This window comes from Coloeus monedula (assembly GCF_965178545.1).
Source record: "Coloeus monedula genome assembly, chromosome: 16".
Taxonomy (NCBI): Eukaryota; Metazoa; Chordata; class Aves; order Passeriformes; family Corvidae; genus Coloeus; species Coloeus monedula.
In genome coordinates, this window is record NC_138796.1 from 14,349,774 (window position 1) to 14,374,447 (window position 24,674).

General features: G+C 47.8%; 1 protein-coding gene across 3 annotated transcripts; it reads right to left on the minus strand.

The window, feature by feature from the left end:
* Positions 1–1,511: 1,511 nt before the first annotated feature.
* Positions 1,512–23,533, minus strand: SLX4 (SLX4 structure-specific endonuclease subunit). Of its 3 annotated transcripts, none has more exons than XM_082291958.1 (14): positions 22,898–23,533; positions 21,815–22,054; positions 20,869–21,043; positions 18,969–19,184; positions 17,807–18,021; positions 15,691–16,004; positions 13,938–14,217; positions 12,583–12,665; positions 9,455–9,601; positions 8,418–8,587; positions 5,172–7,615; positions 4,155–4,257; positions 3,501–3,941; positions 1,512–2,897 (listed from the first exon to the last, which is right to left on the minus strand). In XM_082291958.1, the coding sequence occupies exons 1-14, from the start codon at positions 23,259–23,261 to the stop codon at positions 2,537–2,539; spliced, it is 5,553 nt and encodes a 1,850-aa protein (XP_082148084.1). In that variant the 5' UTR covers positions 23,262–23,533; the 3' UTR covers positions 1,512–2,536. The 3 variants fall into 3 exon arrangements, with proteins under 3 accessions (XP_082148084.1, XP_082148083.1, XP_082148082.1); XM_082291957.1 differs by having other exon boundaries at positions 12,583–12,668; XM_082291956.1 differs by having other exon boundaries at positions 12,583–12,671.
* Positions 23,534–24,674: the final 1,141 nt, after the last annotated feature.

Below are 24,674 nucleotides of genomic sequence, written 5' to 3' on the forward strand. Positions count from 1 at the left end.
GTGGTAGGAGGTATCCAAGCAAAGCCTGGGCAAGGAACTCAAAGCTCTGGTCTGGTTGCCATTGTGGAGATGGGTTCCGGGTTGGACTCTGTGATCTCACAGGGCTCTTCCACCCCAGTTGATTTTGTGACATCACAGCCTTTGGGGACAGTGTTGGTAAGTGTCCCCAGCCCATCGCCGTGCCCAGAGCCCAGGCAGAAGTCGGCTGGGAAGGACGTCCAGAGCCTGTTCAGCGGGGGCAGCTCATCCGTCAGCAGCACCATGCTCAGCCAGGGGCTCTTGCCGCTGCTGCCGCTCTCGGTGCTGCTGCTCTTGGTGCAGCCACTGGACCCTTCCAGCCACGCTGCTGGGGACACAGGGAGCTGGGATGCGCTTCCCCAGGCCCTGGAGGAGCAGGAGGCCGTGGCGCCAGGGAGGGACACCATGCTGGTCCTGGAGGCGCTGCCGTGGATCTGCGTAGCCGTGGCCCTGATTCTCAGGGGCTTTTACGTGGGCTGGGTCCTTGTCAGAGGGCTCAGGAGACGCTGGGGAGAGGTGAGGGAGGGGCTGAGGCAGGTGGGCCGGTGCCGCCAAGGCCTTGGGCCAGGAGGGTGTGGGGCGAGGGCCGAGAGCCCCGTGGGGGAGCAGAGCTGGGCAGGCCCGCGGGTGCCTCTGGGGCAGCCCTTCGGCCAAGGCTTTGGCGGAGCGGGGGCCGAGCCCAGCGCTGGGCAGGAACGGGCCCGGCTGAGCCGGAGCTGCTCTTGCTGCAGCCTCTGCCCGGGGCAGCCCGGCCGGGCCCAGGCTCTCTGTGCAGGAGAGGCCAAGGGCAGCGCCCGAGGGCTCAGCCCCGGGGCCCCTCTGCCCCTCCATCGGGCTCCCTGTGCTGGGTGTTGCAGGAGAAGAGCCGGAGCGCCGGGGCCTCTGCACGGCCGTGCTGCCAGGGCCACGGCTGCTCCGAGGAGCTGCTGCAGCTGCTGCTGGAGAACCAGGCCCTGATGAAGATGTCTCTGCTCCAGAGCTCCCGGCAGAGGCCAGTGCCCCGAGGGAGGAGGCGAAGGAACGCTGGCACTCAGAAGAACAGACTCCACCTCTCGCCTCTCCTCCGACTCCCCAGCCCCAGCTCATCTCTGGGCTTGGTGGACATGGCAGGGAATGTGTGACCAGTGCTGAGCCCGGGCACTGGGACATTCCCACCCATAGGTGTTAGGAACCCCTTTGTTATTAGGAAATAGGTTTCCAAGAAGTCTTCTCCACCCCCAGTTGAAGTTTTTCAAAGAGTTCAAGTGTAAAAATAGTTGATGTTTTCTTTAGGCATAGGCTTCCCAGTCATGTTCTCACTCTCTAGTTGAAGCTGGGAAGAGTAGTCTAGTTCAATAAAGTTCATGTTTTTTATACATTGATGTGTTTGTTTACTGTTCCATATGAGAATGGACAGGATTTAAATTGTTTATTGTATCAAATCAAAACCAAATACTGTATAAAAAAAAAATTGTATGTCCCACATACATAAAGATATCAGAAATCTGCCCTCTTTTTGTGTTGTGTCCATTTTGTTCAGTGAGCCTTTGCACACTCAGAACTGCCAGAACAGACAAAAGTCAGTTGTTGTTGTGAAGGTCAATATATAAAATATGACAATTTAGGGTCCAAGACTTCCCCAGGAGTCCCAGACACTTTACAACTGGGACCAGTCCAGTTTGGAAGCGGGACTGTTCCAAGCAGTGGGTTTAGCTCAAGCTGTGAGAAGTGCTGAAAAGTTCCAGTGCTCACTTAAATATTTTCTTGAAGACATCTCTGCTGGGGACACACTCAGGCCAGCCCGAGCAGGGAAAAGGGTGCTCAGGAAATGGAGCAGAGGGGTTTGAACACAGATCCCGTGGGCAGATGGACACACCCCACTGGATTTTCCAATTGAAAGGGCTTTCCTGAGGCTTCGCGTGTCAGGGGCGCTTTTGGCAGCTGTCGCAAAGGGAACAGAACAAACCCCTGCCCTGTTCTGCAGCCATTTCAGAAACAGATTTAGGAGTTTTAGTTGAGATTGCCAAGTGAAGCAAGTATAGAAAAAATGCCTTTTATGTATTTCCACAGCATTCCCTGCCTTAAAAATCAGCAGTGCAAACTGTGCTGAAGAAGTAAATACAGAAGTCAAAGGAGTCTAAACAGGCAGTGCTTGACAGTGGATTGAATCCTGGAATGTGAAGGGTGAAGCATTTCACAGCCCAGATCAAGGGAATAGGTCCTGGCAAGTGTCACTGAAGGAAGCACCAGCACAAAGAAAAGTTGGGGACCTAAAATCTATTAGAAAAAATGGAAAGAAAAGGCACAAGAGTCAAATCAGGTGGAAAAAGGTTCCAGGTGAGCTGTGTGCTGAGGGCAGGGCAGCCATGGGGGGTTTGTGCAATCGGAGCAGAGGGCTGGCAATGGGAGTGCAGCTCAGGCCTGTTCACCTGGGATCAGGCCATGAGGAGCAATAGGGCCCCATCCATCACCTGCTGCTGGAGCACCAGCTGGGAATGGACTTTCCAGCTTGGCAGCAAGGCCTCCATGTACAGAATTTTCAGGGGGTAGGAGTGGGCTTCACTTGGTATCGCCTTCTCTGTTTTCTGCTCCCCTTCCTTTTCTGTTCCTTCTCTTTCCGGGCTTTGGCCATGGTAGATGTGATGCACTGAGAATCCAGAAAGTTCAGCAGCTTTGCCTTGGAAATTTTAATGCCATTCTGTTTGAGCTCTGCATGCAGATCAGCCAGCTCGATGGGCTCATAGAAAAGAATCCTGTTGTACAGGGCTGTGTTTGAGCGGATGTAGCACCTTACTGCCTCCAGCTTTTCCTCTTCCCTTGCTGCTGCTTGAGATGCTGGAAACTCCTCTTCCTCCTCCTCAGATGCAAAAGCACAGGTTTCAAATCCATTCACAAAGGAACTAAAAGCAGGATGAAACAGACCAGAGGTCAAGGAAAGAACAGGCCAACAAGGACAGGACCAGAGCTCCCCAAATCCCTTATGATGAAGAACTATGACTTCCCTCTGCAGGATCACAGACCCTGCACTATCAGCACCTACAAAATGAATGAGGCAGAACATGGCAGGGATTCTGCAAACTGCCCATCCCAGCTAGGACAGTGCTGGTCCTGCTCACCCACCCCAGAGCTTTATGGAATTTCTGGCTCCTGGCCCTTCCCTCCTGGCAGGCTCAGCCAAGGGGTGCTGTGCCATCCTCTCTTAACTCCAGCTCCAGGTTCTCAGGCAGCAGCGAGTGCTCCGTGTCACTGACCTGCAGACCAGGCATACCAGATTTGGGCCTTGCTCATAAGCAGCCCTTTTGTGTCCCAAGAATAGTTCAGTGGGAATTAGACTGAAATCCAGAGCCTGTTTCTTTTGTAGGAGTGTGCTGACCTCCACGTGACACACTCAAGGAGGAGGCAGGGCCACTGTAGGCCACTGGGACACTCACCTGTTTACCTCATTCCTACCTCACCTCTGCCCTGCACCACTGAGTGTTTTGTCTAGGATTTCACTGCCTCACCTCTGTGAACCAAAGGAGATGTCACTTCCATCCACTGAAGAATCTGCTGACTCCTGGGATGCCGGGAGCTCCTCGCCATCAGCTGCCAGGGACACAGGTGGCCTTTCCTGCTCTTTGGCACCTTCTGGGTGATGTGGCACTTTAGTTCCCTCCTTGGGTGCGGCACAGCCTGTTCCATGGGATGCACTATCAGCCTTATCCCTAGGGAGCACTGCAGAAGCCTTGGCAGGCTGCTTCCTCTTGCCCAGAGCCCTCGGGGCACGATTCCTGCCCACAGCCTGGCCTGCCTTGGTCAGCCGTTTGGCTGGGGACTTCTGTGGGAGGGGCTGGGAATAGGGGATTTCATCCTCAAAGTCAGAGTCCCTGTCCTGGTGAGTGTACTGGAATATCTCCTTCAGCTTCAACACCATCTGGCGTTTTGGGAGAGCACGGACACCGAATCTGAAAGGGAAACGTGGGAGTTTAGGTTACAGTAACGCTGCACCTTCCACTGTCACAGCTCAGCAAGAGGTTCAGGCCAGGAAGTGCAGCTGGAAAAGTGTGATGTGACCTCAGAAAGCATTGGCTGGAGCTTCACCATGGTTCCCCTTCTTTCACACTACCTGCCAGCACGTTCCTCTTGTAAAGAGCCATCCTGGGGGAGGTAATGCTCACCTGCTCAGCTCCTTCTTCAGCTGTGGGGTCTCCATGATGGAATAAGCTGGCATGGGTGTCACTGGAGTGCTGGGGGACCTGTTGTTCTCTTGACAGGAAGGTTCTGCAGCAGAATGAAATTACTGTGATGAGAATCAGTACAGAAAGGACTTTAAATGGCTGCTAACTTCTCCTCTTAGTGGCAGAAATCTAATATTATCTAATAATTGTTTAATAGCAACTACTTCCTTACAAGCTGTTTTAGTTATTACTCAGCTTCACATTGGACAGAACAGTCAACGTTTTTTTTTCCCCCCTTAATTAGGATACTTGGTTTTCATTGACTTTACATCAGAAAACAGTTTAAACTGGGACATATGTCACATCTGAAAATGAGGCCAGTCAGGGCTTTGTTAGAACAGGCAACATTTAGAAAGCAGTTACAACCATGTTTACTGAATTCTGTGCAGTGGTCCTTCTCCCAGGAAGGACATTTCATAACAGAGACTTGATGCATAAAAAAGCTGAGCAAATCAAGCTACTGGGGTCTGGAGTTAGATACTGATTTAATGATACCAGTTTACTGATACTGTCAAGCACAGCCAGTCTCACATATCATGTTCTAATCACCCCTTAAACTAATAATTTAGTATGGCATATTTAATAATATATTTAATTGGATACAATGACATCAATGACATTAATCTGCTGGCAAGCAGGCTGGAGCCTATGTTTTGTTCTGTTTTGGTTGGCTTTTCCCTCTCCAAGTACCCACAGCTTCTGCAAGGAGTACTGTCACTACCAACGGACTGGTGACAATGAAACACATGTGGCTACACTCCAGGAATCCCACATTTAGACAGGCTCCTTCCCACAGCAAATGACTGCACCTTCTTTGTGCCTGGCCCTGCCAAATGTTTTGCATCAGAAGGCCCAAAGACTCTTTCAGTGTGTCAAGTGAACTACAGGTAAAATAAGCATTAAAATAAAACCAGTTTAACCTAGCCTAATAAATGCAGTATCAATACAAGCTCTCACCAGGAGTCTTGACAGGATCTGACTGACAGGCCCCTGCTGCAGCTGCCAACCTCTGAGACAGAGGAAGAATCTCTGGAAGTTCATCTTCCTTCTCTTCTCCATTCCAGTCATCCCAGATTTTGGAGTCCAGGTAACTGGCTCTGCTGCCCACTGATGAACATGGCTCAATAGGACTCTTCTCAGGGCAGTGCAAAGTCGTTCTCCTACAAGCAGGACTTCCTTGGAGAGGGGTGCTGCCCTTAATTCCCTGCACTTGGACTGGGCTCTCCTCCTGCTCATGCCAAGAGCCAGGGCTGGGGCTGCTGGCCATGCTGGTCTTTGCATGGCTGACCTGGCCGGAGTCGTGGCCATCACCTCTGACTGGTGACAGATACTCAACATGCCAGCAGTCATCAACAGGGATTGGGGGCTCCTCACACAGCAGGACACTGCTCCCCAGAGAAGGCAGACTTACTTCCCTGTCACTGTCCTCCAGCTCAACCACACTGATGTTTGTTTTATCTTCCAGTGGCTGCTCCTGGAACGGAGGCACTGGTGTGGGTAAACCTGAGATATTGGCACATTTGCCTTCTGTGTTGGTGTGGCCAGGGGAGAAGAGAACTGGATCCACTGGAGAAACTGGAAGGGAGTTCTTGGAAAAGGATTCTGCTGCTGGGCTGCAGGGTGGGCTTCTCCCATTGGCTGAGTTCTCCATAGGCAAATGTTCGTCTGACAACATTGTTTCATGATCTTTTATTAACTTTCCAGTCATTTCATGGTTACTATTACCTGCTGCTACATTCTTTGTGCTGAGTTTAGATTCTGGACCCTTTAAAGAATTCATACTTGTGACGCGAGTCTGTGTTGAGAAGCTTCTGCTTTTGCTCAGAACTGGTGTTCCTGGCACAAGCCAGGAGCAGTCTGTGCCTGGAGACAGTTCACCACTGAGCCTTTTCCCAGGGCTCGGGTTTGGACTCTGTTTGATTTCTGTACAAGCACCTGTTTGTCTGCTGCGAGGAAATTCAGGGGACACCTTTACATCACCACTTACACACACTATGTCTGTATTGCCACATGAGACCTGGGTTGATCTCTGCTCTGTTTCAGGGACTGATGAGTTATGGTCAGGTTTTGGTATCTCAGGATTTTGTTCTACATCTGTACACCTCAGGAGCCCAGGGATTTCAGTTTTCTTCAGAGCAGAGTCAGATTCTGGCAACTTCTTGCCTTGTTGTAACTCCATTTCATCATCAGAAGAAGATAAAACAATAACATCACCCTCCTTGATCCCCTGAGCTGCAGCATCCTGAGTCCTGCCTGCTGATGACAACACTGGAACATGTGCATGCTTGTTTGATTCGCTGTGAGGAAGCTCAGCTGGAGAAACTGTGATCTCGTTTCTTGATGCAGTATCAGGCTCCTCGGCTTTCTGGGAGTGTATTTCATCAGATGGGAATGATTTTTCCTTTTTGTTTTGCTTTGGTGTTGGCATATGTTCCCTGGCAAAGTTTCCCTCTGATTTTGGAGATGCAGGTGAAGAGCCAAGAGCAGGAAAAAGGGACACAAAAGGGACACAAAAACCATTCCTACACGGAGAGCAGTCTTTTTGTGACTTGCTGAACAGAAGAGAATCATTGAGACCAACATGTTTTTCACTAGGGGACTTTCCTGATTCTTTGGTAACTTCTTTCACTGGGGAAGGCTCACAGTGATCCCCCTGAGAGGCAGAAAACAAACGTTCATAGCTGTCATTTATATCAGTATCACCCTGGAAACCAGGACACTGCTCTTCACAGTGATCTGCCTTGTCATGTGAGACCTGAGGTGACTTGGAATCCTTCACATCCTTACATCCCCCAACAGCCCCTCCTTCATTAGCACCATGGGCTGCTCCATCCCATTGCTGAGGTTCACTGTGGTGAGGCACAATAGTGGCCTCTGGATCATTCATGCTCTTGCACCTATTTATATTCTGCATCTTCTCTTCTTGTGCAGACAAGTGACATTCAGATCTTTCCACACTGTTGCCATCCCTCAGACCTTTGAGGCTGTTGCTTACTGAAGCAGATTCAGGTCTCTTTACCTCTTCCTCCTCAGATTGCTGGTTTGTACCTTGGGCTGCCTTGGTGTCACTGCTGATGCTGCAGCATGTTGCCTTGCTCACCTCTCTTTCACCCTGAGCCATCTTTCTCTGAGTTGCAGCAAACTCATAGATTTCCTCCAGCTCTTGTTCTCCCACCTCACTATCATCTTCCTTCTGGTACTCAGGGTTCAGCATAGCTACTTCTTCCTCATCTTCACCCACCCACACGGACTTCAAGAGGTCTTGGAAGTTCTCAGCTCTGTCCTCACAATCTTCTTCATCCCTCACAGAGATAAGATCATCATCTGAATCCACTCCGGAGGACACCTGGCTCTCTCCATTGTTGTTTTCACACTCTGCCATCAGTTCCCTCACACTAAACCTGCAAGGATACAATAGTAACAATTATAGTAACAAGGATGCAATTAGTATTTCCTCCTCCAGTATTTCTTCACCATTTGGCTGTCAGATCACTTTTGTGAGCTTTGTAAGGAATTCACGTGAGGATGCTGAGTTGAGTTTCCTAAGATGTACAAAATCCAGTGTACTCCTAAAATTCCAAATACACTTTCATGAGTGACAGATGGAAAAGGATCAGGCACATTCTTCCTTTTCTGTGCTTGAGACTGACTACACTAAATCCCTTTGGCAACGGGAAAGTCCCATGGAATGGCTGAGGCTGGATAGTATCTGCCATGTGCAAGATTCCTGGCTTTTTGGAGTGACAGGGCACCTCTCTACATACACTTGGCAAGCCCCAGCCATGTCCCTGGCATACCTCAGCAACTGCTCCTGTTTCAAGCTCTTAGTGCATGGCTAGGACCACAACTGGAGCATGGCTGACACAACACATTAAAGTCTGAGCATCCAATACATTTTGTTAAGTGTTGTTCAGATGAAGTGAGAATCACATTTAGAAGCTGTGCTCATCATCTTCAACATCAGCTGCCAACAGCCATCCTGAGACAAAACTCTCAGCCAAAGTCTGCTGAGCATATACTGAACATAGAAACTCTCATACAGGTGGAAAAGCTGAAGGCAGGATGTCCTTACGTGCAAGTTTCATTTAAGATGTAGCAGAGCACCATGGAATTTGTAAGCCGCTAAAACTGCAACGGAAGAGCTCAAACTGGGAGAGATCTGGGAAAGCCTGAGGGGATCCAAAACATGCTCAGGGTACACACCTGGCAGCCAGAGCCTGTAGCTGGGGCCGCAGCCCAGCAGGGAAGTTGGTGTCAGCAGCATAGAGGTACCGCAGGAAGGCAGCCACAGCCTCAGCCGACACGTCGCTCAGCAGCACCCGGTGCGTTGGCACAGCCCCATCCTCCTCCACCACCAACCCCTCGCTGTGTACCTGGGGCAGAGAAAGCAAAGTCTGTTTGCTAATAAAGCAACACAAAACCTACATTCATCCTTGTTCCCCATCAGCTCCTTCCATTTGCCCATGCCCTACCCTGGGGCCAGGATGCCAAGGTGAAGCAGTTACAAGAGCTCCCTATGGAAGAGGCCATGTCCTTCCTGACCTGTAGCTGTTAACTGTTTAACTACTTGCCTCAGTCACACATATCAAAGGTGACCTTAGAGTTCACCACTTAGTTTTGCAATCAAATTACTTCCCAGAGCACAATTTCCAGAGTTATCTACATCTCTCTGCATGAGCTTCCTCTGGTCTGTTTTGAATTTACCTGGAAGCTGCATAGGAGCAGGCTGGGAGCTATTCAACCTAAAATGCTCTGGGAACATAAGAACTCCTTCACTAGCCTTGCAAAAAGCACAGGCAGTGCAGGTACCTCCAAAGCAAGAGCGACAAAACGTCTGCATAGACTTTTTTAAAGTGCTTCCCCAGAATCTTCCTACTCCCTGCTCACATTTCCCAGCCTGGGTGACAGGCAGGACACACCAAGATGGACAAGGCAGTCTGTGCTTGCACAGGAACAAAAATTCAAGAGCGAGAAGCACTTGGGAAGCTTCCCTCATTGCTCATGGGTGCAATGCAAGGATCCTTGACTCCCCACAGCCTCCCTGGATAAAGCAGCACATCTTTCACCACGTTGTCAGGATTTATTCTGGTTTCCCTAAGCTGAAAAACCACTGCAGGTCCTGAGGCAGTTGCCATTAAGCCCAGCAGTGCTCTGTGCTGGTTTGGGGTACTGGCTGGCTGTGGGAGGGGGCAGCCTGGGCTCTCCTACCCAGGAGCAGAAGGAATGCCAGCAGCACTCACAGCCTGAGCCGCCACCGGACACCGCGCGTACAACACGAACAGGTGGGCATAGAGGATGTCCCCGCTGTCCACCTGGAACTGGACATCACTCAGGTGGGGGTTGTTGACCATGGCACCGAAATCTTGAGCCAGCAACCTGAGAGAGGACTAGGACACAGAAGGAACACAAAGACAGGTGTTAGGTTACAACTGTCAAACACTTTCCCTGAAAAAATAAGAAGGGAGTAACCCAGTTTATCAGCACTGCTGTGCTGGGGGCCCCAGCCTGGAAACACCACCTCTGCCTCCTGAAGATAATCACCAGCTTTATGAACTTCAGGTCTTCCACAGGACAAGCAGATAAGTCTAACAGACATTCCTGCTTTGTTTTCCTCTACTTTTTCACAGCCTGCTCATTGTGGAGAAAGGGCAGTTGTGTTGTATTCTGCTGTACTTGTGTCACAACACATTATCACCCTCAGATCTCACCACGTGTTTCCTGCTGTGGTCTACCCACAGCCTATGGCAAGCCTCATCATCTACTGCTTCCCACCACAATTTGAAGCAACTGTAACTTCCATTTCCACAGACTTGAACTCAATTCATTATAATTTGGGTAAAAGGAAAGAGGATGACTCAGGAGGGGGTAATGAGCCTTTCTTACCTCTTTTCACTGTCTGGCAATGACAGCTGAGAAGAGCAGCTCTGCAACAAGGCGCCCCGACAGAATAAAACTAATGTAGGCACCCAGTTCAAAGGAATTTATGAGCGTGCTACTGAAACCTCTTTTGAAAATTCCACTCCATTTTAAAAAAGAAACACAACTTTTATTATCATTCCAGAACCCCTTGCTAGAATTTTGGGGAGGGCTGAATTACCTGTGGCTGGTTATGGTGATGGCAAGGTCAGGCCTGGGGTATGCTGCCAAAGAGAGCAAGGATGGCAAGACAGCTCCTCTGGAGCTGCTCCCAGGCAATCTCCTCAAGACTCAGATCCCTCCTACTGTTGCAGCTCTGAAGGTGGCCCTGGAGTGCTTCAGGGAACACCCTCAGCTCATGGCTGGGTTGAGAGACTGCCTGACTACACATGGAAACCAGTTTATGGTTAACACCCTGATCACTGACCTTGTGCTTTTCAAACCTACTGCAGAGCTGAGGAATTGCAAGTTTTATTCCAGGAAACATCTGCAGGAGATGCAGTTCCACCTGGAACAACACAGCTCTTTATTTTCTTAGCAGGTTTCTACATTAGCAGTGGGCTGTGGAGAGCCAACTTTTCGACTCGCTCCAGCCAGCAGGAATTAGCAGCACACACTGGAATGCTTCTCCCAGCCTTCATAGGTGGGCTAGGGAACATTCTGCCTGTTGTGGCAGTGCTGTGGACTGACCTCCAAAGGGAAGACAGGAAACTCAGTCTGGAAACTAAACTGATTCTTCTTGCTTTCTTATTCTTGGCAGGTGGGCTACCTGCGAGGCAGCTCTGGGGCTGCCAGCAAACACAGGCTCCCAATGTGACGTTCCAGGCAGCGAGCCCAGAACAGCTTTCCTGCTGATGCTAAAATTATCAATCAAGAATAGGGAAATTAAACAAGGCCAGAAACCTCCTGGCTGCTCCATTCTCTGTGCAAGGCAAAGAAACTGGCCAGAAGACAGCTCTGAGCAGGTATGAGCTGTGTGTTTGAGAACGCACCAGAACACTGAGGAGGCCACTGAGACTGGAGCCCACTGATGTGACCAAGGGTCTTCAGCACAGGGGATGTGTTACCAATGCAATGGGTGCATTTGCTCTACATGGTTACACAGTGCTCACCTAAAGCACAAATCTCACCCATTGGCAATCCAGCTCTTCAACAACACTTCACTTGCTCAGGAAAACTATAATGGAATCAAACAGACTCTGAAAAAGTGACCAGACTGGTTTTGCTGGGAGCAACTGAGTTTCAACAACAGTGTGAGAATAGTTTCTGTACTGCTAAAGGCCTCTGGTTTAATAGAAAAACAAAGCAAGACTTTCCTGCTAAGGATAATTTTTTTTAATACTTCCTAAGAATACCTAGAGTTTCTGTACTACGTAGCTGGGATGCTCAAGTTTAATACTGATTCCCACCTCAAGGAATGTTCTCCTTTTAGGAGTATCTTAATCCTTCAAGTACAATATGAAAGTATGTTGTCAGAGCACCAAAATTTATCCAGTACCAAAATGTACTTCCTTTCATGGCACGATTATTTACTATCAAACAAAAGATAGTAAGTTTCATCAGATAAAGTAAATGACCTTGGTAAGAAAATGAATTAGTTTTATTTTGTGTGAACTTCAATTGAATAAAACTGATTATACCTTCATACCACATCCTCTGTGGTATGTGGGGAAAGATGAGATCTACAGAACAATACAGGCTTGATAAAAAAATCATCTGTGACTTACTAGGCTGTGTTTCTCAGTCACCACAGAGCACACACTGATTTTCAAACAAGATCCTCTGTGTTCCCACAACTGGGGGTTTTCTATACCAAACCCTTTAGAAGCTCAATTAGCAGCAAAATCTGCTCATCTTCCATGGCTCTTGCAGCATTCCACATCACCTACCAGGCTTTTATGCCAGGACTTCGTACAAGCCAACCAGTCCTGGCAAGAATTCCCTCTCCCACTGCAGGACAGAGTGGGGAGGAAGGTGCCAGAAGAGGAAGGAGCTCTGGCTGGTGTGTGAGCCCAGAGGGAGCACCAGCAGCTCTGTCTCTCCTGGGCTGCAGCCAGTTTTCTCCTGGATAACCTGGGCATTAAAGCAGTGTATTGCATAACATGCTGCAGCTGCATCCCTGGTTCCTAACCCCACACTCAGTGCTACAACACAATTCTCTAACCTGCTCAGCTTGGCCTTCTGTTCCCTGGCATTTAAATCATCTCCCATCAGGTAAGACAAGTACTGAAAAATCCCCAGGCTCTTGTGGGCATCGATGGAACACCCCAGGTGTGCTGATCTCACCTGTGCCCATGATGAATCCTCAGTCACTGTGAACCTTAAGCACCACTTTGTTTCCACAGAAAGGAATGGGAAATATTCCACACCTTTTTGAATTGCACAAATGCAACAGCTTTTTTTTATTGTTATAGATGAATCTATAAAGAGTGGAAAAAATGGTTATCCTTACTCTTTTACTGCTGCTCCTGAGAAGGCTCTTCTCCTTGGATGGGGGCACAAAGCCACTATGTGGAGGATCACTGGGAGTCAGTTCTTCTCCTCAGGGAAGAAAATGCACATCACAAATCACATACAACTTCCTTGTGAGACAGAATGATCTAAGAACTCCTAACAGGATCCTTGCTGTGACAGCTGCTATGACCAGGCTGGCTGGGCTGAAGGCTCATTCTCTCCCTCATGCCTTTTTCCAAGGTTTGGCTCTGGGTTGTGCCAGGCTGAGGGTTCCTAAGCACCATTCCACTGTTATTTATATACATTAAAGAGCCAGGGACCATTTGCTCCAGTTTAGCAGGGGAAGTGAGGAATATTATATCCAAGTGCAAATGCAGACAGGTGAGCTTAGTAACCATGTTCTTGTTCACAGATGAACAGGAGACACAATAGATTCTGCTGAAGAGCCAGAGCACTTTAAGGGGTACCACTGCCCTTGAAATATGCAGCTGTGCACCATTTGCAACTGTGACTGGGGACATTAGAGTTGCCCACAAAGGAATTCCAGGTGTTGTATTTTTTCAACCCTGTGTAGGCATAGATTAACTTCAGGTTTGTGTAATTGATGTCCAACACAAAATCATCCCTCTTGTGCATCTCTCTCATCCGACTGTCTCAAGACCTGAAAAGACAGTGCACATAACAGAAAGGCTGTCCAGGCAGAACCACAGAATCACAGACTGGTTTGGGTTGGAAAGGACTTTAAAGCCCATCCAGTCCCACCCCTGCCATGGGCAGGGACAACTTCCACTATCCCAGCTTGCTCCAAGCCCTGTCCAACCTGGCCTTGGACACTGCGAGGGATCCAGGGGCAGCCACAGCTGCTCTGGGCACCCTGTGCCAGGGCCTCACCACCCTCACAGGGAAAAATTTCTTCCCAGTATCTAATCTAAATAAACGCTCCTTTGGTTTGAAGCCGATCCCCCTTGTCCTATATATCCTCGTGAAAAGTCCCTCTCCAGCTCTCTTGTATGCCCAAGGTAAGAAGGAATGAAGATTTTGTTCTAACTGTTGAACACATCCAGGCTCTTTCCTAGCAGAAAATACTTTGATATCTTTAATTTTAAAATAAAATTTAGTATCTGCAGTCCAGGAGTTCTCTTAAAAGCTGGGATTTATGAATAATTTCAGAAATATCAGGTTGATCATAGCTAAATCTTACTGGAGGAAAAAGTACCCCCACAACATCACCTCTTGGATAAACACCAACAACCTGTGGGTGCTGCCATGACTCTCTGACTCAGCCCAGCCTAAGTCTGGCTCTGTGTAGCTCAAGGAATCAGGGGCAGGGCTCACAAAGCTGCCAGAACTCACCTGGCTGCTCTGCTGCCTGAACATGGCCAGTGTCAAGGTTCCATTGAGTAAGGGTGAGTCCTTCCCTGGCCAACTCCACAAGGTCCTGCAGGGTCTGAATGTCCTTCTGGCTCGGGGATAAAAGCTGCTCATCTCCTCTGGGGCCTGCTTTGGATTCATCAGAAGTTTGGCCTCCAACCTTTGTGCAAATGGGTTCCTGAGAACTGAGGTCAGGCTGAGTTTGCTGGGATACTTCTGGCTGGTGAGACCCCACTGGTGGCTGAAGGTTCTCTGGCTTATTCTGATCAAATGAGGAGGAAAAAAAGACACCAATAAATTAGGTCTTGTTTTGTGTGTTTGCAAAGCTCAGAGTATGCTCTCTACTTCATACTCCTGAAACATCTATGAAGGATCACAGAGCATTGCCCAGGTACAGGGGATTCTGAGGAACAGCTCTCTGCAGTTTTATGAAGGAATCTCCAGAGATAAGACAGCTCTGAACATAAGAAAGAAAACTAGAACAGAAAATGCAGAAAAGTTGGTTTCTCCAGGAGCATGTCTGTGCAGGCAACTGCCAAGCAGGGAGAAAGGATGGGGGAAATGCTCCCAATCCAACATCTAAATACTTCATTATAGCTGGAGTTCCTGGCAAAAGTCACAGCTGAAGCTCTCCAGGTGCTTCTGTTCTGAGTTCTGAAATGCTTTTGCAGTTACATGTAACTAAATCAAACTTTCACCTTGGAGTGGGTATTTTCCAGGTTTGGTCTTCGTTTCCCAAAAAATAATTTTGCTTGTTTATTTCTAAGTAAAAATGGTCCAGCCATTTCTGTGAATGGAAAGAATCAGAGGAAAAACACACTCCTGCCATGATTTTAAAGACATTCCTGCTTTTTATTTTTAAACTTCTCTGGCAGTTTTTGGCTTGAATGAAAGCTCAAAACGTCCTAGAAGGGAGTCCCTCCTCTCCAGCCTCAACCTGCAACAAGCCAGAGAAACATTGGGCTTTGACTAGGGAAGAAGTATTAAATAAAGCACCTACATATGCACAGTAGTTTCTGAACAGGAGCAGCAAATACTTCAAGAGAAGAAAGAGGGAAGAAAGAGAAGGGATATCCTCCTCAGAGAAGAGAGACTGAAAGAGCTTTGTCTGCTCCTGTGGGCACTTTTTATAAAAATACAGAGCACTGGAAGAAGCAGATCCAGGTGGAAACAAAATGAAAGAGTGGAACTGAGACCTGGATCAAAGCTCACATGCCCCAGGAGGCAGTGGGATGCACAGGGAAAGGCTGAGTGCAAACGCTTTGCTGTACAACTCCAGGCATTCCCACCTTCTCTGTGCTAGCAAATATCAAGTTTCAGTTTAAACTTTTCCCCCCAATCCTTGCTGAGTGCAACATGGGCAACACTCACAATAGAAATGACCAGATAGAAGTGCCAAGTACAAAAACAAGAGTCAGGCTGCTGTAAATATGGACAAACTAACGGCATAATGAGCAGGATGGGGTCCCAGTACTCTCTGTTTCCATCCCTTTCATTTTCTGAAAGCTCAAAAACCATGGTAACATGAGCCTTCTTCTCCTTTCCAAAAGGCAGAAATGAAAGCTCAAGATCCTCAAACCTGACTGTGTAAGACCAGGGGAGAAAAGGTCACGGGCAGCAAGTGTGCAGAGAGAGGGGATCACTGGTTCACATTCCAAATGAGGAAACAGAAGGGATACAGGGCAAGTATCAAGAACTAGGGCACACACAGAGCAAGGACAACAGAGCATCCCACCTGCACAGGCTTCCAGGGTTCAATTGGAGGGGTTAAGTCTGCAGTGTAGAATGATCCAGGGTCACAGGGTCCTGTCAGAGCACTGATCTTCCATAAAAAGCAGTCCTTGGCTTTGGACAGTGGCATGAGCCAGGCTGCTTTTCCAGATTCATCTTCCAAAATCCTACTGATGGGCAGCTGAGGGGTGGGAGGGAATTCCACCTCTTCTGTCAGCATCATAGCTACTCGCTCCTGGATCCTCTTGTGGGCCTTCTCTGGGTCCTGGAGCAGCAGTGGTGGAGGGGCACTGGCACCTTTTCTACGCCTTTTTTTCTCTTAAAAAAAAAAAGGAATCCAAATAAATAAACAGCTGAACACACAGGGCAGAGGAGATCAACACAGCAGTTTCTTCAGTTTCAGTCTTCCGAGTTGACCGAAAGGTATGAGAACACAACTCTTAAGATTGTGCAGGTAGTCCAAAACCTCAGATAGCCCTTACGAGAGAAATGAACTCTGGAGAAGAGTGACTCCTCCTCACACTGCTCTGCTGCATTCTGGGGGCCTTCCCATGTCCACTAAATCTGATCATTATGGAAAGCACTGGTAGTCATGCAGCCTCCCAGCCCTATGGAACACTGCCTGTATATCTTGGTTTGAAAGATAGGTGTCTGCCAAGGAAGGCGGGAACCTCCCTTGGAATGGTGACCTCCCCTTCCCTCTAAATTACTGTAACTTTGAAATTACGGGGCTTTCAGGCAAAGATATGGGGAAAGGAATAACAGTTCTTTACATATATACGCCGTAGCAGGAGCTGCGGGGAAAGTCGGGCAGACACGGGGTGCTGTAGCAAAAAAGCCCGAGGCGGCAGCAGCAGAAAGCAGTGGGGCTGGGCAGCAGCAGCCGGGAGACGCGCCCTCCGGGAAGAGGGTGGGGTTCGGGGGGCCGGGTTTTTCCCCTGAGGCACCCGAGTAGATGCTGAGGGTCCTTTCCCGTCAGATCGGGGGTCAATAAGGTCCCAATTCAACGGCCGCTCTTACGAGCAGGGGCTCACCCACGGTAAGGAAGAAGCAGTACAGGGCTGGAACTCCGCGGTGGCAGCGAATTCTCCCCGCGGTAGCAGCAACTCGACCGTTCCCCTCCGATGCCGAGAACGAGCCAGGAGCTGAGCCCAGCCCCTCACCCCCCAGCCAAAATCTCGGGTATCTCTGCCCTTCCCAAGAGAAAAGCCCCCAGCTAAGATAGTAGCCAGCTGCACCCTTCCTTCCACCCTGGCCACTTCTTCTGTCTCTTAAGTACCGGTCCTTATCATGTCTTAGGCAACAGATGGGACAAAATTCCCTGAGAGAAAGAAAAAGGAAAAAAAGAAAAATCCTAACCTCCAACACTGTATGGCAGTGCTGCACAACAAAGGGAGGAAAAACCACCAACACACCTATGAAGGAATCCTTATCTTGTGTTCTGGTCATGGATGACATCAAACCACAGCTCACACAAACACTAGGCAGCCTTCATTAGGAAATCCTGTGTCTTACTACCTTTGCCTTACTAATGCCCAACCCCAGATCCAACTGGGAGTACCTATGGGCAGGAGGAGCAGGGTTATGAAGAGTCAAGTCTCCCCTCTGTACAGCTCTCAACCCTCTCCCTTGGCAGTTGTCTGCCTTTCTAAGCCCTTCTGCACTCTGACATAGCGAGGCACCTGCTCAGCAGCATGTACTGGACATACACAGCACTGCAGAAAGGACAAAATGATACGAGATAACACTGAAAAAGCTGCATTAATCCAGGCTGCAGCAGGAAGAATAGGAAAAAATCTACTGCAGGAGAAATAACAATCATATTTTCATGTTATTTCTCCTCACTTCCACAGTTTACAAGAAACAACAGTTTAAGACTATTTTACAGATTCAAAATAACAAACCAGTGAAAAAAAGCACAAGATTCCCAAAACCATGGACATCCTGCAGCCGTTCTTAACTGCATGTGGATACTGCATATTGTTGAAGCTCTGACAGCTTAAATAAACCAGAAACAGGGCTGTCATCCCTCCTGTATCCAACAGGGAAGTTTTGGTGGAGAGCAGCCACGTTACCCCTGCATAACACAGCCTCAGACACTAACTTGCTGTAACACATACCTGATCCTGGCTTCCATTTGATTGGGAAAGCAGCCACTGGTTTCACATTTGTAACTGATTTTGCTTGTTCCTGCTTTTCTTGCTCCAACAGAGAGCGTGACATTGCCATGGCAACCTGCAAATCTTCATCCTTAAGCTCCATTTTGGCCCTCTTCTGTGTTTTCCTCAAGTCCTCATTGGAGGGGTCTTTCCGCTTTGCCCTGCTGGGCTGATTGCTGAAATCCAAGAATGCAGCAGGAAGCCCCAGTTAATGTGACTGGATCAGAGACAACAAACACTGAGCACTCCAGAGCAGCTGCTCCATTTACTCAGAGAGATTCCCATGTCAAGCATAATAAGAAGCATTCAGTACTTTCTTTCCTAGCAGAGAGCAAATGATTTCTCATCATTCATGGAACTTAGAGTAATTTAGAGAAGTCTTATTTTGGGATGTAAGCATCTGCTATCTCTACCTTGAATGATTTTTTTCTACCAAAAGGGAACAAACAAGTTGAAGCAGGAGAAAACCAGATCACCAGAAAATGCTTTCCCATCCCTCTGCTTCCACAGGAACAGGCAATGGTCCTTCCTTGGCACAAAAGGACTTCATGAGCTCCTCTACAAATTCACTCAGGCACCACTTGCTGCACTCTGAAGATTCTGCTCAAATCCAAGCAAGCAGCTCTGTACCAAGCACATTGCAAAACACCACACCTGCTTCCACTTTGGCTCAGGGTGAAAGGATATTCCCAGGACAGTCAGGAGCTGAGGAGCTGAGGCTGTCCTGGCACCACAGATCCCAAGGAAGGCTCCACACTCCTACTCTGAGGTTTGCTCAGTAAGCTCAAACACACAATTTGGCTTTACTGAGCGAATGCCTCACAGACTACAGACCATTCTGACAAACGACTGGAAGGTTATTTACTCCCCATTTTGCTCTTGCCTGCTGGCTTTTAAAGTCATCCACCACCTGACCTCTTCTGAGGGAAATTAAGATTATTTCTCCAACTGACTGTCACATCCTCCTCACCTGGTACTGGGCCATGGCTCTACGTGACCTGCTCTGAGCTCAGAGCTTGCCCAGTGTGTGAGTCAGCCTTGCATTTACTGTTCATCCCCACCTCCAACCTCTCTCAGGCCAAAGTAAGCAACAAGCACCTTTTTTTTTTTCCTACCAGCTTACCTGGGACACTGAAGAGCTGCATCACCAAGCGTGGCCACCTGCAACTGCACTGCCTGAAGAAGCAGATTAGGAGGCACATCCATCTCCACAGCACAGCGCTTCAGGTGACTGACTCGGCTCTGTGAGGTTTGGAACTGCTTCCCACAGATGGGACATTCAGGGACCACTGGTTTGCTGGAGGATGACACCTGTGCTTCTTCCATCTCATCCAGACACCTGGGAGACAATGGCAAGCTTACCTATGCAGATTTTAAAGGGTCCGTGCTAGGACTTAAGTCATTAATATAATAATAACAACAACAACAACAAAAAAATAATAATAAAAAGCACAATCACTTCTAATACCAGTAACAGCCATGGACATCCACTAAAGAAACAAGCATTATGTGGCCATGTTGTGATGAACACAACAGGGAACAGTTACATAGAGATAATGGTCTCAGAGGCATATTAAAAACGTATTGCTCAAAGGCAAGTGCAGTGAATAACTTTAGAATCATAGAATGCCACAATGGTTTGGGTTGGAAAGGACCTTAAAGGCCATCTTGATCCACCCCCCCTCCCATGGGCAGGGACACTTTCCACCAGACCAGGTTACTCCAGCCTTGCCTTGAACACCTCTAGGAATAAGGAGTCCACAGCCTCTCTTGAACAACACACTCCATGTGTGTCCATCACCTAATCCCTCTTCCTGCACTCAAACATTCCACCTAATTTATAAACCCCTGCCAACAGAAAAGGGAGCAGCTGAATTGACACCACACTCCAGAGTGCAGCATGATGAACTTCAAATAATTTCCGGCAGGCCATAACTATGTAAAAATTTGTACTTGTTCTCTTTCTGTTCTCTCCAAAGAGATTCAGGGTGTGAAATCCTGGATCTGCAGGACCTATTACAAAAGTCACTCCCTGATTAGGTAATGACACACACAAGGCTGTGCTAAGAGACCATTCAGCACTGGTGATTACTGGTGTGTCAGTGCATCTATCCACCTACAGCTTCACTCTTGGGATGAAGGCTGCTATCAAAAAATCCCTGGCTAATATAACCTTGTAATCTCAACATATGATTACATGTTTATAGTTCAGAAAGCCTGACTTCCCAGAAAGCATTTCTAGCTGTCAAACACTGTCACTATTTTACAGCTTCTGTCCTCTCAAGCAGCACAAAATGGCTGAAAACAGAAACAACAGTAACACCTGGAAAGCTGCAGGTGCAAACAAGCCTGATCAATGGGAGCCACTCGGTAACATGATGTAGGACTGGACAATTTACATCACTCCTGCCTTCTGGAAGTGCTTGAATTAAGAATTTACAATCATTCAAATGTGTTGTTTCTGATACTTTGTCAACAGAAGAGCACAGAGTTTTAATTTCCAAAGAGCTGTCTGTACATAATATATTGTGTTTGATATTTACCACTAAGGAAATGGTTAAATGAAGGGCAGTAATTTCAATTGAGTCATCTCTCTGAGTAGTGTCACATTTCCCTCAGAAAACAGCTAAAATACAGTGACATACTGGATGTCCTTAGATGAATTTTAGCAAAACAGAGCAAAGACTTTGTTGGCTGAAATCAGTAGATCTCAAAATTTGCATTAGGGACTCATCACTATCGGAATCATTAAGGTTGGAAAAGACTTTTAAGATCACCAAGTTCCTTTACAATGGCAGCTCCTCTGCCACACTGCTGATGAAAGCAGATTTGGCCTGGCCACACACATGCAGAAGCCCTTCAGGGCAAGACAATCAGCCTCTGCTTTCACATTAAAATGATTTGTTAATTCAAGCCATAAAGGTCAAGGCCATTAAGCAGAATCCCACATTCTTCCATGGCTGGGCTGAGTGAGGAGTCTATGGGGGACTGGACAGAAAAGACAGATCTGGCTGGTGCTTCACCTGTTGACGTGCTGCTCTCGTCGCAGCGTGTTCATGGCTGTGAGATCCTTCTGGCAGATCTGACAGAAGAACAAGCCTGCATCCTCCAGGCTTGCCAGGGCTTCGTCCTTGGATTCCTGCTGAAGAGCCAAAGCCAGAGCACTGTCATGTTCCACAGATGGGAGATGGTGGGTATCTGGCAAAGAAGGCAGAAATTATCTAAGATGGAAAACTAAATCCTTATGGAAGGTGAGAAACTGTTACACTTGTCATTATTAGCTTATTAAACTAGACATACAAAAATTAATGGCAAGCTTTCTCTTGCATCTTCACACCTGATCTCTCACCAGGAAAGGTATAACCTGCTCCTTTCCAACACTCCAAGACTGTACCAGCCCAGGAACAGGAGGTGACAATTTGCTCACAGTGCATCACATGTCAGGGACAGTGAAGGGACAGTTTTGGCTGAAGTTTCTGGGGAGAACATGGAATTTTATACATAAAATGTATAACACAGCAGATTTTCATGTCCATACAGAACCAATAGGGACTTGATCTATAAAGAACCAACCACAGTAAAATTGCTGTGAATTAAATTTATCAACACAGAACATATCACCTTAGAGAGTGCCTGGAGATGTACCAAAGATGGAGGATACCTAGGAGCTGCCTAACACTGTCCCAAGGGAAGGATGATCACATTCACTGATACTGTTGGAATTTCAACCTGTTTCCAAAAGACAATTATTCTTCTAGAATTTACATGAGGTTAGCTCAGCCTTAGAGAAGAGTTGGGAAAAAAGTATGGATAATCCTTTAACAATGTTTTCTCAGGGATCTGGAGTGATTTGTACCAAGCCACTAGGCCAGCCAGGAACAAAGCCCTGGGATCCAGGAGTGCTCCTCAGGCAAGCATTCTCACCAGCCACTCATTCTGCACGCACCAGAGCCAAGAGGAGAAACATACCATCCTCAGGAGGGTTCTGCTCCTGGCTCCTGGCAGGGAAATCCCCGCTGGCTGCAGCCTTTGGCACGCTCCCATCCAAGCTGTGTTTCAGCTGCTCAGGTGCCACCCTCTTGAACTGCTGCATTCTCTCCACCACCAGCTCTGCCACCCGCACCTTTGGGGTGGGTGAAGAGCAGGTTCCTGGAGGAGTACCGGGAAGGAGAGGTAAGGTAGTCTGGGAACAGCCACTCAGAGGATTTGCTAGAGGGGGAGAAAACACCAGTTTTACCAGGTGGCTTTAAACACACACTGAGAGCTGCTGGGAGGCCCTTCCCCGACAGCAGCCTGGGCCAGGCCCAGTTCTGCACAGCCATTCTTAGAGAAGTGAACAATTTGTGTAACTATTACAGGACTTTGTACCTGATAACCACAATAACAACATCCAGCTTCTGTGCTGCAGGGGTGTTTAGATACCTTTGTATCCTTTTTACAGGGAGGAATATTAAGGAAGTCTTGCATGAAGGTCTCCAGCAGGGACATGGAAGGCAGTCCCACAGCCCTGCTCTCCCAGCATTCCAACCACACAATGTCCCAATCCTGACTGACCTAATTTATCAGTATAAGGACTTCCATCACTGGTGACTGCATTCTGGTCATCATGTTTAACAGCTACTGAATGATGAGTCCTTTATGAATTAATCCAACACCTTTCCTAACTCATTCATGGTTTTTTTTACCCTTGACAACATCCAGTGACAATATGTCACCATACAATGAAGCATTGAGTAAAAAAGCACCACACTATACTCGGAGCTTGCTTCAAGATGATCTGAGAGTGTTTTTCTCAGCTCTGATACTGCAAAAATCAGTGAATAATGACTGGCCAAGAAACCACATTGTGCTGAGGCTTCACCTTACTGAGGGACATCTTCTGCCTGCCTGCAGCACAGAACACACTCCTAGATCAAACCCCTGTAAGGGGCAAGCCTGCTTCCAACAGTGGTACTGTGCCCCCTCCAGATGGATTTCTCAAGACCTTCACTGAGCTACAGAATCCTTTCAGTCCTTGCCTATCTTCTGTTTGAACTATTTCAGCTCACTCACCTGTCAGAGGCCTCTGGCTACACTCAGTGCTCTCTGTGCTCAGTTGGCTGGCAGGGAGAGGGCTCCTTGCTCCATCTCCCTGTGCAGTCTCACCACTGCAGGCTGCAGCACCGCCATCTTCTTCTTGTACCAACGTTTGATCCTTCAGACCCAAATCTTGAGGCAAGTTTATCTCCTTCACTGCTGGTAAGTGATGATGGGTTTGGCTCTTAGCAGCAGCTTTGCCTCTTCTTAATTTGCTTTGTGTTGTGGTGTTCTTTGGCCTGTCCTGAACTCTCTTTGTTGCCTCAGCATCAGCCTTTTTCTTTGCCCTACTCAAAATGTTTGCCCACAACTCCTTAAAATCATTGTCCTGTTCATCCATTGGCTTTCCAGTAACACTGTGGCCTAAGAACACTGTGAGGACTGGAGGGCAGGGGGAAACACCAGAAGCAGTTCAGATTTGCATCAGCCCTTCCAGCACCTCAGAGATGTCCATTCTCCAGGCTCCAATGAGGTCACCAGACAGAGTGGGCACTTCCAACAGTTCATTCTTCCACAGTTAATTCACATTCAGCAAAGCATGTTTTCTCTCCAAGGACCTCACCTGCTTTCACAAGCTGGTTCTTCAGAAGACTCTGGACCATAAGTTAGGCACCTCAGTTGGTGCAGAGCATGTGTAAGATCATCATGATAAGCTACAGAGCTTCAGAGAGACACTTATGAAAGCTCTTAAACAGAGAAACAAAAGCAGGTGGTCATGCAGGATGGTACAGGCAGATGCACTGTGGGACAAGGTGTAAATTGCTGAAGGAGAAGAGAATTTGCATGAAATACTAAGATTAGAAACAGCACATATTGACCCCAAACACTGTCCCTGTAATTGTACTACAGATATGCCCAAGCCACGTTAGCAAAGGAGAGGAAAGATTTTAAAACGGGTATCTGATATGGGGTAGGCTTTTGTCTTGGAGCTCTGGATTTTTGTTATACACAGCTCTGTCCTTTTGTTATACACATTCCTACTTACATAGCACAAGACCAGCAAATGCAGCAGGAAAAACCCCCATCCTTCAGCTCAGTGACTCTGGAATGTTAAACTCTGCTTTGAGACACTACAGTTCCAGAGAGGAGAGGCCAACCTCATTTTGAGAAGTAAATTAATGGAGTTGTGGCATTTCAGAAGGGGTTTTAGGACAAGTCAGAGAATGATTCCACTAAACATGTTCAGCTTTTCTCTCCTCTTGTCTTCCACAGTTGCTCACTCAGGATTAGCCCTCCTGCTCCTGTTGAATTCTTCCCCTGAGTACTCAATAAACCATGACACTGACCATGTTTTCACAGACTGCTGTCACACACACGATGTAAACAGACTAAATAAATAGCATTTTTAAACGAATTTCTTAATCTTTTCAGCTGCAGCAAGAACAGCAGTACTAGGCAGGGATTACCTGGAACAGTGCTGGGTACAATATCCAGATGGAAATGCCATCAACTCTCAGGCAACATTAAAACTAGAGCTCTATTCTTACATGTTTTCATTGTCCTCTTCTTCCTAGTCCTGAGTTCATGATGGTGCTGGCTATTTTACCAGGGGTTTTATATTCCTCCCAAAACTACTTCTTTCAAACCTAAACCAGAGTGTTTCACTTGGAATGGCAGCAGCTGTAGTCCAGTTACTCCAGTAAAGCTCTGGACACAGAAAGACTCAAAAAGCAGGAAAAACACATGGGAGATTGTTTTCTCAAATGGCTTGGCTGCAGACATGAGAGGCTGAGGAATGCTGGTTACACACTTC